The sequence below is a fragment of the Gobius niger genome (assembly GCF_951799975.1).
Source record: "Gobius niger genome assembly, chromosome: 16".
In the NCBI taxonomy this organism is placed as follows: Eukaryota; Metazoa; Chordata; class Actinopteri; order Gobiiformes; family Gobiidae; genus Gobius; species Gobius niger.
Genome location: NC_136867.1, coordinates 23106663 through 23120842, shown reverse-complemented (window position 1 = coordinate 23120842; position 14180 = coordinate 23106663). Strand labels below are relative to the sequence as shown.

General features: G+C 38.9%; 1 protein-coding gene across 12 annotated transcripts in view; it reads left to right on the top strand.

Moving 5' to 3' along the window:
* The window catches only part of gphna (gephyrin a), a 30110-nt gene extending 25478 nt beyond the window's left edge, over window positions 1-4632 (top strand). For 5 of the 12 annotated variants that reach the window (XM_079573422.1, XM_079573421.1, XM_079573426.1 and 2 more), the window contains 6 exons: window positions 1993-2057; window positions 2158-2199; window positions 2292-2395; window positions 2463-2559; window positions 3341-3479; window positions 3547-4631. In XM_079573422.1, the coding sequence (XP_079429548.1) occupies window positions 1993-2057; window positions 2158-2199; window positions 2292-2395; window positions 2463-2559; window positions 3341-3474 (442 nt within the window). In that variant the 3' untranslated portion in view covers window positions 3475-3479; window positions 3547-4631. Of the gene's footprint in view, window positions 1-1992; window positions 2058-2157; window positions 2200-2291; window positions 2396-2462; window positions 2560-3340; window positions 3480-3546 lie in introns of all 12 variants that reach the window. The other 7 variants (XM_079573429.1, XM_079573428.1, XM_079573424.1 and 4 more) reach the window with 6 other exon arrangements.
* Window positions 4633-14180: the final 9548 nt, after the last annotated feature.

Below are 14180 nucleotides of genomic sequence, written 5' to 3'. Positions count from 1 at the left end.
TAAACGTATACTAGCCATATTTATCTTTTTGGAGGGTTGATCTGTGTCATTGCAGATTTTACAAACTCTCTCTGTTTGTAAATTCTGCAATATTTGTGCAGCCCTGTGAGGCATCTGCTGTTGTGATATTTGACTATTGGTTTTCGTGAGTTACGTGACAAAAATGCCACTCGTTGCCATATTGGATAATGTTTCTAAAGCAAATACTGTCAAACTGAACCTGAATCGAATCACAAAGCTCTTGCCTTTCTCACTTTTTTACTATCACAAAGAGGCAACAGGATGCACTACTGCACAAAATTCAGCGACATCTTGAAGCATAAAAATAGCACATATCAATTGTAGATATAAATGACTTGATTTGAGAATATTAATCTTGGTTTTGAACGGTTTTCACTCATTTAGACTTTTTTCCTGATCTGACCAAGAATACTGTGTTTGATGACAGACTGGTTGTAAGGTGATTTAGCTTCAAGTAAGAAGGTAAAACTGCCAATGGGACAAGTACACGTATTCCATTAGCAACGATTTTCAACCTGAAACAAAGACAAAATGTATTGATTTGAGTCAGAAACATTTCAAAACAAGAGAAATAGTCTAGGTCTAGGACAAATGCCCAACGAAATCTTAGCTATTGAAAACAACTCAATTTAAATATTTTTGCTCAATTTCCGACATTTAAAGGAACAGGCCACCGTTTTTAAATACTAAGATATGTTCATACTTGAGCTTAGGCGAGTTAATATGTAGCTGTCTGGTCTTTACGTGTGCGCTCAGTCACGTAAACAGAGCACAGACGGCGTTATAGCCTCTCCCAGTATAGGTTTAGCTTCAAAATTAGACATCAATTTTCTAGGGAGGAAGAAGGGGAAGCATGTAGGCCTGTGATATTACAATATAGTTCCCCTTTTTATCGGCTTAGAAAATCGTTTATGTTGTATTTGTTTAGTTTTGTATATATATACTATACTTGGATCATGTAAAGGCTCATGTAACCATATTAAAATAGGGAAAGAGCTTGGTAGCAACTAACTTCACCTCAGTTTGGAGCTATACCTATACTGGGAGAGGCTATAACGTCGTCTGTGCTCTGTTTACATGACTGAGCACACGCGTAAAGACCAGACAGCTACATATCAACTCGTCTAAGCTCAAGTACGAACATATCTCAGTAAAAATGGTGGCCTATTCCTTTAAACTAGACTAGATATACATTTTTTGGAGTGAAGTATCTGCCCCAAATGCTAACTAATGATTAGCAACTGTCATTAGTTACAGGTCTAGCATAATGCAATATAAAAAGTCTTCTGGTGACTGAAAGATGTCGTGTACATGTTTGAAACAGTGTGTATGGAAGTGCTGCTGGACAAAATTGTAGTTTGGTTTTATTATGTTAAACTTTTAGAGATAGATATTGATCAGTTTCGGCCTGCTTTTAAAGTGTAAATGGTAGATATAGCGCTTTTCTACCTTCATTAGGCCCAAAGCGCTTTACAGCAAGGAACCAGTCACCCATTCACACTCTCATTCACACACCAATGTACGCAGACACTGGAGGCAAGGTGGGTGAAGTGTCTTGCCCAAGGACACAATGACAGTGTGCACCTGCAGGAGTCTGTTATCCTCCAGTATGGCACTGTCCTGCGTTACCATGGAGATTGGCTGCGGTACATCAGTTTTAATGAACAGTTTGGAGTTGTGAAAGTTGTTGTATTGTGTCATTTTGCCACTTCCCACCCTCTGTACAAACTGATCTGATGCTTTTGATTGGTTGGGCTTTGTTATTTACTGTATGAACTCTCGTGCACATTTGTTTTCACAGCATCAACACATACTGTAAGTTACACATAAATACCCCGCCTTAATCGTATACACTTAGAAAAGTAAAACAAAAGACAAAAGTTCCAGTTCCCGCCCACACTTCGCATACTCTTGCCTAAACTTCTTAAAAAAGTAAAGTTCCCAGTGTTCACTTGCACTTCTGTCCCACAGTCTTCCTACTACCTTCGCCACAGTCGACATTGACGGAGCACGGAAACTCATCTTTGCTCTGCCAGGTACTTAAAGCATCTTTTGGTGTCTCCCATGAATATTTTCTTAGAGATCAAGCTATCAAGTATAATCTGTTATCTTTTGGTAAACTACTATATTGACCAGAAAACCTGACCCTCCTCACCTCTAGCCACCAAGTACATTATGGTACTTTCCTATGTAACCCCAAATATTAACAAACAGTACAAAGCCATTGGACCGGCAGGCGTTTTAAAGCCTGGTGTTGTCTTGTTTTCTAGGAAACCCAGTATCGGCTGTGGTCACCTGTAATCTCTTTGTTATTCCTGCTCTGAGGAAGATGCAGGGAATTCTGGACCCTAGACCCACCATTATTAAAGCTAGGGTAAGTTTTGAGAGTGTTTTCATCTGAGGAAATGGCAGAATCCGTGACTTTCTGTGTGTTTTTGTAGCTATCTTGTGATGTGAAGCTGGACCCCAGACCAGAGTACCATCGCTGCATTCTCACCTGGCACCACCAGGAGCCTCTGCCCTGGGCCCAAAGCACAGGTCCGGGTTTAACTCACATTTGCACCATGTTTGTTGTGTCACAGCGTTTTCTGTTGTTAGCGTCGTGTCATGGAACATTGATAGCAACTTGAAAGGGGCGAGATGCGAGTTGGTCATTTATGCTCACTACTGCCACCTCAGGTCTTACGTGTAACTGCAGCTTCTCTATTAAGCTCGTGCATGACGGCACTTCGGACCTGAATTAACAACTTTTTGAGTCACAGTACATCATTTTAACATTTTTAAACTCCGTATAGTCCCTTTAAGATAATGTTATATAATGTCATTGAGTCAAGTCAGTTTCTAGGGCAGCGGCGCAAACCCAAGCAAACAGGCAGCAGTGTAAACCAACCAGTGAATAGCTTGCATTGTTGTTACATGTTGCTGTTATTAGCGGCTCATAATATTCAAACTGTTCTAAATCACAAAAGTCACCTACTGTCATTGTGTTTCTGGTCATTTAAAACTGAATTTACCACTGACAGGAACAAACTCTTTGCCGAGCAGCAGGGATTATTACTGAGTTATAGAGTTCTGCTGTCTAAGTAGGGTCATTTACCAAGTGTTTGCTCAAGTGCTAAACTGGATCAGCAGCAGAATAATTTATATATTTTTTTCTCATGCAGCATTCTCTCATTTACATATCAGATTGGTAAATGGTAACCAATGGTAAATTTGGTGCAAAATGCCCACAAACAGCAATATTCTATTTTTCAGCTTGCACTCGCTATTTAGCACCTCTTGTGATGAATGACCCACAGGCCTTTTGCTCTCGTCTCAGGTAACCAGGTGTCTAGCCGACTAATGTCGATGCGTAGCGCCAACGGTCTGCTCATGTTGCCCCCGAAAACGGAGCAGTACGTGGAGCTGCACAAGGGAGAGGTGGTGGACGTCATGGTCATTGGACGGCTATGATGCAGGTATTACATCTTTTTACAACAAAATAAACTTCCGGAGACAGTAACCACCAATCACATTTCTCCGTAGATTTATATGTCACTCGCTACCGATTACCATGGCAGTGCCAGGACTTCCTGTCTGGACAGGAAACGGGCGGGGACAGGAAGTGATGCATGTCTACCTGGTCGCCATTAGCTGTGATGTCATATGCAACAGCCAATCGGAGCCAGCGGAGGCTGAATCCTCTTTGGTCTGCTCTGAGGAGATCACTGTATTTCAATGGAGAAAATGTGAAAAAAATATCAAATATGAGATTTATTCTGTAATATTATTATTATTATCCTGATGAAAATTATTATGGTTATTAATATTCTTAATTAATATTCTATTTATGATTATTACCATGGTTCTGAATATTATCATCTTAGTAGTAACATTACCTCTTCCCCGATCATTTGCTTTGTGCGTTTCCCTTCTCCCTGGTATAGATATAGAACTATAGAGACTCTAGTCCTCCTGTTCTCTTTTCTCTTTCTTCTCCCTTTTTCTCCTCCACATTTATTTCTGCCTTTGCGTCCTCGTATCCGGATTGAAAAAAAAAAGAGAAAAAGACTGTGTGACTACCCCTCCTCCCTGCAGTGCCACCACCTCCTGTCCCGGGACACGCCAACCCTTGACATTTTTATCTTCTGAAAGCTGGTGAGGACATTTCTTTATTGAAGCTGCTGATCGTTTTTGTGCCACTAATGAGAAAAAAAAAATGTCTATTGCCAAAAAAATAATAATAAGGGGTGAAAAAAAAAAAAAAGCGTGCAATCTTTAAACTCATGAGTCTCAAGAGGAAGAAGAAGAAGAAGCAGAAGAAGAAGCCATGGACTGTCGGTGTTGGTCAGTGGCTTAGCTTTAACACAGCCGGACGCAAAACAGGTTTACAATCTTAAAAATGTACTTGCGCAATCTCTCTGGTTTAACATTTTACAACAAGTACAATCCCACTAGTGAAAATGGTTTGTTTTGTTAAGATTATTTTCCTGATATGTTGCAAACTACTCCACAGCAAAAAAGTAATATCTACATTTGATGGAATTCATATTGATTTCAGAACTTAATTTAGGAGAGAAGGAGTAAAAAGTTGCTACTATGTTTCGTAGGAAATGGGTTCATGTTCTCTTCCATTTATTGTGACTCATTTAGATTTTAATTTCTATTGGCAGTGGGATAAAAGGCACTCACCCTGATCAGTACCATCAGTTTTAGTATCCAGAGCAAATAATGTCAAAATTAGTCATATTCAAGCAGTACTTAGTAACTTCTTTACCTTAATAAATCCTTTCCGTAGTCCCTCTGGGGGTAATACAAGTGATAATGGGATGATTGGGGGGTCTTTCATCTCCCCCTGGTGTGTCTGACCAGAAAACCAAAATTGCAACTTTCCTGCCACCAGACCGGAGTACCAATACACACTAATGGAATCACGAAGAAGAAGCTAACAGGCTAACGGGCAAAGCTAACTGCGGGCTAGTGCCACTTAAACAGTATTTACAGCCAAGTTTGAGTGAAAAAAAAATATTTCCATTGTGTAATTGGATGAACAATATCCCTCTCTCCCTTTGTCTTTTCTGTCAGCGTAGTATTTACTCTCATGGATAATTAATAAGTAAACAAATAGCAACTTGCTACGACACCTGCAGTTGCGCTTATGGCCTCTAGGGGCAAGAGTTACTTAGTACTGCTTTAAGATTGACGAGCTAGGGCCACAACCTCAAAATACAGTGGGGCTTCAAAGGAGACGACGAGCTCTTGGGCCCATTGTACCTAAAAGAAAGAAAAAGTGAGAAAGAAGTGAAATATGGCAGGATGCAAGATGAACCGGGAGGTATTTTCATAGGACGGAAACGGAAAAGGGCGTACGTGAGGTGTGGTCCTGCTCCCGAACTTAACATAACACTCTTATCTACATATATTTGACCTTCAAGTAATTTTGACTTGCCAAGTTAAAAGATCTGTCAGTGTAATAAGTAGTTTTGCAGTTTTGATAAGAAACTACATGTTATTTCACTGTATAGATTTATTATCTACTTTTAAGTGCAATGAGACGTTTTCTTTCTTACTATTTTACCAGATTTTTTTACTGACTCAAATCAAATATTCTATTTAAAGAAAGTTTTGACTTATTTCTAGATGAAGCAGGGGATTTTTAGACTTAAAGACTTGTCAAACCTCTCTTAAATACGGGGGAGGACCCTCAGACCCCCAATTACTGTTACCACTAATTACTTTTGTTGGAGGTGGGACATCGTGCAAGAACCCGACCCTCCATCTTCCTAAAAAATGATAATCTTGCTAAATATTCTGAACTCAAAGGATTTCATCTCGTGTATGTATTATTTTCTGCGGTGCAGGACAAGCTGTGAAACCAGAGGATTGAGCAGACTGGAAAATCTTGAGATTAAAATTATTTGCACTACGGGACAGGAACCAGTTTTCTGCCTCTCGTCTTTTGCGAAAGACGCAGATTATTTTGAAAATCGAACTCCCCTTTCAAGGTAAACTTTGGGCCTTAAGCACTCTCCAGTAGGGATGCCACGATGTCGAATTTTAAAGTTGCAACTATTATGAGAAAAAAACAACATTGCGATTGTCGTGATTATAGGCACCAGGAAGCCACTTCATTTGTCTTGTCTGGAAAATGTGTTCTGCTCAGTTACAGTTTACTTTTACTTGCTTAAAAAGTGGTTAGTGTAACCGTTGTGGCTCCGGTGTCCTTGGGCAAGACACTCCACACTCTTAAATGAATGCGGTTGTGTTTGGAGAGGCTTTTGGCGCAGATTGACAGCCACGTTTATCAGTCAGTCCGCACCAGGGCAGCGTGACTGAGAAGTGAATGATTAATACAATATAAAGCACTTTGAGCAACTTACATAGTTTCATCCTTTCATATGTAATAGGTTCTGGGAATTCCTTTTTTTTCTTTTTTTTTAAGTCGCTGTACCAGATTTTGTCCCGTTTTCAAACCTGTTTTTATTTTCTAGTAGAGTGAACTCCTTTACTTTGTTGAATGAGGGAAAAAAGACTCTTGTGCACAGTTTCCACATATTTCAAGCCACTGTAAACCAGGAAGTGAAATAGCGCACAATTACAATTTCTGGATTATAAGCCGCTGAAGCAGAAATTCAGGCCAAGATATCTTATGGAGGAGTTGTCCCATAGTTCAGCTCTTTTCCCCTTTTTTACCGCTACCAGACTGCGGCGCAGGGAGGGGGGATGCTGCGAGGGAAGTACACGTGCTGAGTGTTTTGGTCACGTTTGTAAAGCACGGCGAGGCGAGCGCCTTGATACCAGTGCTACACAGAGACCATCGCTTTATGCTCTTTGTCTCAGAACAGTTTTAACTCACAGCGCAGCGCGATGTTTGTGGCAAAACGAGCGAGGCGGCGATAAGAATGAGGCGGGAAAGAGGAGGGACACTTGCCTAAGGTTGGGCACTGTTACATTTTTTCAATACCAGGACCTTAACAATACTTGGTTTCCGATACCTGTGGATGATATGAAAATTTACAATGGGTTAAAGGGGCCAGATGCAAGTTGGTCATTTTATGCTCACTACTGCCACCTCAGGTCTTACGCGTAACTGCAGCTTTTATATTAAACTCGTGCATGACGGAACTTCGGACCCAAATTAACAACTATTTGAGTGATAGTGCAGGATTTTAGAGGCAGTTGTGGTGAACAGGCCTGAGCTTATTCCACGCATTAGGACATTGCTGGAACATGTAGGGGGAGGAAAATACATATATATTTTTAACATTTTTAAACTGTATTGTCCCTTTAATAACCAATGTCTAGGAATGTGTGGAAAATTGGGAATAATTTTGGAAATTTAGGAAAAATTGTGTAAAACAACGGGGCAAAAATGGGAGGAAAGGGGAAATAGAGAAAATAGTAGTAAAAAAAAAAGAGCAAAAAAATTGGGAGAAATGGGGCAAACATTGGGCAATAAAATTGAATACAAAAAAATTGGCAAAAATCATGGGAAAAAAAACATTATTTCACTGAAACAACCGCTTCACGTCCTTTAATACATTTTTTTCGGTACCTGCTTTCGATACTTTTACTCTTTTGATACCAGCAACATGGACAGACACCTGTGGCTTAATAGATTTATATATGCTTTTTGTTTTTTAAGTTAGATGGTGTGGCTTATATTCAAGTGTGCTCAATTGTACGGAATTTACGGTAGTAATGATTGAAGTTGTGAAACGTGCTCACAAACTCAACCCTGCAAAGAATTGGGATGTTAGGATTGAGTTTGGATTTGGACTATCAATTTAAAGCAAACTCGGTCCATTCTTGCGGGATTGAAAACGATAAAATCTGGTTCAGCATTTCATCATATATTCTCCGTTGTCAAAATCATACGAATTCTCCACTCATCATCCCATAAAATGCACTGAAATGGGAAAAGTAAAAAGATTTGACATAATCTGAGGGGTATGTTTACTTTCTGGACCATCTCTAGGCTTAGAATATTTTGAATCACATTTATGTTTGAAAAAAAAAGGATGAAATGCTTACAGTCATTCTACCCTGGCGTCTATAATCGCAACCAATTGTCAAAAAAGACGACAACATCATGGCGTCCCTACTCTCCGGTAATGTGAAGTAGTACAAGTGCGTCCCTGTTTTTTTTTTTTTTTGCGTTTGTGCATGTACAATAGTCACCCCTGCCACGTGTCTCACTCAAGTTTTTGCTTACTTACAGCTGGTGGTGCTATTGTGGCAGTAGATGTAGCAATGCTCCTATACAAAGGCAGTGCGAAAGAAAACCCACGAGAACTTAACGAGTGTGTTCTAACATTTCTGCCACGTTTTAAAGACATTTTATTTCCACTTGTATTTAAAGAAGAGCTTTGTGTGTACAGAGATGCATCCGTCACTTTGCCTCAATTATAGGGATGTAACAATATCCGAGTGTTTCTGTGCGATGGCTTTTGTAGTGTTGCGGCCGATCGTTTTTGGCATTCTTGCAGTGCTGGGAAGTAACAAAGTAAAAAAAAGTACAAACATGCAGGTACCTGTATTTTCTGCTCCACTGCGTTTGTGAAGTGGATTTAAAGTGTTTGAATAGTGGTTTATTCTCACAGTGACCCCTCTGTGATCTGGTCTAACACAATTCTTCATAAAAAATACTGCTCTTTCAGTAGTTACAAAAGTATTACTTACTACAAGTAGTACTTGTATATAAAATCTGTTGCTCCTGTATCTGTACTTTTACTTAAGAAAGCCAATAGATACAGACGGCATCGCGTCATAGAAGGGGGCGTGGCTTCGCCGAGGGGGAAAATAGAATCTTTTAGGAAACAGAATTTTCACTCTTTTTCGCCATTTTCTGGTGGAATGTGAACTTATTTATCACATACAAACAAAGTCAAGTGTAAATTGGGCCCATTTGGATATTTTCTCACCGCAGATTATTCAGTAGAAGTGAAAAAAACGGAGCGCTAGCTCACCGTTAGCATTAGCACGATGCTAATGTGAAGCTTCCTGTTAGCATTCTCCGTTATTTATGTATTTATGGGCTCTTGAACCACTTTGCTCCTCCCCATGACTTTTTATCTTTATTTAGTAGAAATGTACTATATATACTATATTCACAATTCAACATTTGTTAAAGTAGTTTTTGAATAATAGAGAAAGTTTAAATTTTTCTCAATTGTTTTCCCCTTTAACTGTTTTCAAGCATGACCATATATGGATAATTCTAGAGATGCCATCTGTTTCTATTGAGTACTTCTACCACCACTGCATGCTTAAAACCAGACTGAGAGGTGCTAATCTATCATTAAATGTAGGGTTTGTAGTTTGCGTTCTCAAGAACATTTTCAGGAAATGTTTTATAAACATGACTGATCTTTGTCTCCAGATACAGTACTTTTGATTTCATTACTTAAGTAAAAGTACAGATACCACTGGTGAAATATTACTCCAATAAAAGCAGAAGTGCTCATTATTCATTGAAAATATTGAAGTATTTGCTGTAGAAAATACTTAAGTATTCAAAGGTTTCGTAGAAAAGGTTAGATCAAAGACTGGACAGGGTGGTAAAGTTGAAGACATCTCACTTCTAGTCACAGAAGCTTCTTCTTAGCAGGTCATGAAAGACACTTATTACCCAAACTGGAGTACCGTAATGAGTGTTTTTTATTACTTATAGGTACTTACTTACTTACTACGATGGATACTCCCTGGATGAATGAGAGCCTTCACAGAGTAAAAGTGCAGCTTCAAAAACACAAAAATTGTTACCGAATCCACCCTTTGTACGGCAACACAGCAGGGACAAACCTTCCTTGTTGTGAGTCCGTGGTGTTTGACAGTTTGCACAGCGCCACCTACTGCTCATACAGTGTACATTATTAGGCCTTTAACAAAACACACTTTACTTTTTGCTTTGGAGCCTTTATGGAAATGTAGTATTTGTCTTTCAAATGTAGTGGAGTAGAAAGCAGACGGTTCTAAACTACAGATCCTCACAAACTACTTGAGTACAATACTTAAATAAATGTACTTTGTTACTCACCACCTCTGCCCAGATGTGTGTCCCCATATTGGAGGTTAACCTGTTCAAACATCGGTGTTTACTGATAACAGCAAAATAAGGCCAAATGAGTGGCAGCTCTACATTGTTTTTAACTCAACGTTGACACTCGTTTGGCGTCTGTTGCCAAGCTGTGACATCATCTGCATACCCTCTATTATTACCAGTAGATTAAATCTTTGTACTAAACATGTTTTCCTTATTTGTGGGGACACGGACAGGTTGTTTATGCACAAAATCCGCTTCATTTTACTGCTTTGACATATTGGCAAAGGATCGCGCTTCTTAAATGTAGTCCACTTGGTTGTTTTTGTGTAGTAAGGCGACAAAACAAAACATTTATGTCATGCAGGAGATTTTTAATTTGATATTCCGTGTTCGTATTAAGACTTTCTATTGTTACATCCCTATAAAGACACTTCTGTTATGTGGGACACTGCACCGTTCGCCCTTTGTTGATGAATATTAAGTGTCGTATCTAATTTTCCATTCATATTTTTACAAGTATAATCACATTTTATAAGCTCCTCACGGCACATGAACGCAGGCCTAGCTTTCAGGTGCAAGACATTTGACAAATTTTTAAACCCAACACTTTTAAACGGTGCTTACTTGTGTCATAATCAAACGTACAATCCAGGATTTATAAAGTTACAAGTGTTTTCTGTTTTCAATTCATTATTTACAGTATGTAGTCCTAAGCAACACAGAAGAGGTAGAAGGGTAAATGTTACATGTAAAACACTATTTAGCCCACTGCTATAGGTAGGTAGACTATTTCTAGTGTTAATAAATTACATTGGTCAGAGCACTGCACTGTTTTTCCACTAATGTAATTGTTTACCAGTTAACGAGGGTCATACAGATGCTTCACTACGAGAAAGGAAGATTGAGTTGCTAGTTTCCTCTACTTTCCGTGACGTAAAAGAAAAACAACCTTTATCAACTTTTATTTCAACTCGTTTAAGCTAGGGCTGCACAGTTAACAGTTCAATGTTTGCTATCAACAAATTAGGGCTGCCATTATGTCGGCCTCTTAACGAAATGTACGACCTTCTCAGTACCACCAGGCCGAGATCAAGATCAAATCGAGACTTAACTATGAGGGTCTGAAATATAGGCTCAGTGCACGGAATGTTAGCTTACACCGACTAACTTCCTGTTAGCCAGTGTAGGGTAAAGACTACTTCCTGTCCACATTTTAACGCACATTACAAAAATAAGATTAGATTTTAAACTTTCATGAACATCAAGCCGTGTGTTTTATAAACATTGTTTGAGGTAGTGGTGCTATTTTAACATTTGTCAAATTAGCATTAGCCTTTAGCTGTAATGCTAAAACCCTAAAGTATTTAGGCAGTCGTCAGTATTTATTTGCTGTGCAAACGTTTTAACATGTTAGAAGTGATTATCCAACAGCTGCATGTTTTCTGAAGCGGCGTTTGATCCTAATGTTCGGGCAGTTAGCAAGTCGGCTAGTCCAGGCAACTTAGCCTGCTCAATGTATTTTTCCTATAGCCGTTAGCGTTAACCATCATTGCAAATTATGAATGAACTCTCGAGATGTTTTCAACCCATCGACCACATTTAGGTCAAAGCCTTGTTAGACCTCATTAATAAATGTACAGACCTTTTGAAATTTTACTTTAGATACAAATGAGCATCTTAAACTGTCCGCTGAGCTAAACGCTAAATCAAATTTATATAAGTTTTTGCTTTTTGTGGGGTTGGATACACATCCACTAAACGCCATATTATAAAATGTTAATGATGAAGAAACCACAGAAATTATATACATACTGTAAATGCCATGAAGGACAAAACATACCTCGCCATACTTTAGTATGTCATCTGACTTCTCTATTAATTTGTTTGGGGATAAAGTGTTCAGTTTGATCTGATCCAGCACATCTGTAGGAACATGCTCAGAGCTAAAGGCATTTCTATGATTTCTGGCTGTGCAGCATTCCGTGCACTGAGCTACATTGCGCCTAATCTGGGAGTATGTCATGTCTAAACCAGAAAAAAACAGCAAACTTGAATGCGATACTAAAGCATAAATGAAATGATCTCAATCTAAAACGAATTAACACCTGAATAAGCCACTGATTTAGGTTATAAACAATCCAATGCAAACAACAAAGTGTCCTGTCTGAGATGGTAGTAAAAAGTAGGACCCGGATAAATTACTCAAGAGTAAAAAAGTATCTTGGAAAAATGCTACTTAAATACTGTGAGTACTGAGTAACTGTTTGAGGGTAAAAGTCTGATATACGATGACATTGATTATGTAAAATAATGTAAATGCCAGAAAAATATACAAAAAGAATGTTTCTGAAGAATAAAGTATGTGAAACACAGATCTATTATAAATGTCACATGTAGCTTTTGCCACTTACAGATTTACTCTGAACTATGTTTTTTACTTAAGAGCACAGATACTTCATTATAATAATACTCAAGTAGATGTAAACAAGTGCCATATGGTAAAGGTTACTCAAGTACTGCTTACAAACTGGCAGTTTAGACCGCTTCTGAAATACATGTGAATCTTGATCTTTCACATAAATCGAATCAAGTTATTTGTTAGAAAACTCGCAGATACATATTTTTTACTCAATTGTGCAGCCCTAGATTAGACCCTGTGTTGGTTTGTGTTACCGCTAACTGCAATGCAACACTTTACCCAAATTGTTTAACTCCTTTTGAACCTTTCTCCTGACTGTCTTCCTCCACCCTTCCTTCCTTCCTTCATTCTTTCCCTTCCTTTCCCTTGCCTACTCATCTCCTCCCTCCTTCTTCACGCTTGCATGTCCACATACTGGGAGGGGGGGGGGGCAAGGTTGGGCTCCTCTTTGGGTGTATCTTTTTTTTTTTCTTTTTCTTTTTGGTTCTAAAATATCACGTGACCAGACCGAGACTAGTGCATCGCCCGGCGGGACTTCTGCTACACCTGAGCTTTTCAATCTTATTTCTAATGAACTGTTTTTAATCCAAGGGGTCGCGGCGGCACCAACACTGTCTTCTTATCAAGAGTTTGGAGCTCAGGTGTCAGACGTTCCCCAGTTACCTCAAATGCACTAGTCGTTTCTTAATGCTCATGCTGTGCTCGCGTCAAGATGGAGAATAAGACGTTTCCCATCGTGCTAAATTTGCTTTCTTGAGCTTTGATGAACCATGCTGTAACAATCAAAATCAAAAAACATATCATCAGTAGTGTTAGTGTCACCCTCATAAAACAAAAATACCAATTGCCTCACAGTCACAGTGGAGTGATTCCCAGAATGCAAGGCTTAATTTAGAGACCCGTTTCTGTGGATTTTTTTGGAAAATATTTTGAATCTGGCAGAGATTTGTCCGCGACGAGGCCGACACAACTGGACATTACTAGACAGAGGCGGCCATTTTGATCCAATTCTCTTCATCACAGAGTCTAAGATAGTGAGTCCCACCAGGTTGTAGAGTTGGTGACACACTCCAGTGCACAGGTGTTGAAGTGGGAACAGTCGTCAAAGCAAATACAATAAGGATTCCCAAACAATCGGGAGGATAAAGAAACCTGGTGGGACTAATGTGCAATAGTACATAATGGCAGATTGTTACATTTTTGAGATTTTTCTCATTTTAGATGGTCAGGAAGAGAAAAAAAACAGGTCATTTAAAAGCAGCGCCGGCTACAGAACAAACTGAAGGTGCGTCAGAGTCTCAAAGGTGCAAATGGAGATTGTTGCTATCAAAATACAAAGGGATGCAATTAAAACTGAGTGCAAGCCTTGTAAAACAAGATTGCAATGCACCCTTTTGCAGCCCTGTTGATCCGGGCCTGTTACTGTGTTAACTTCCTCAACTAAAATATTTAGTCTTAATTTTAAATTGGACTGAAACTAAGTTAAAAGTTTTTCATGAGACTAAAACTATGATTAAAATGTCCAGATATTTTACTCGACTTAAGACTAAATAGAAATGAAAAGGAGAGACTAAAATCATCCAAACTTCTATTGAGAGTCTGAAAGTCATATAATATAAATTCACTGCCAAAGGAGCAGCTCTGAGCTTTGTTCATGTGGAGCAGCTCCATGAAGCAGAGGAACAAGATTAAATATGATTATAATGAATATTATAA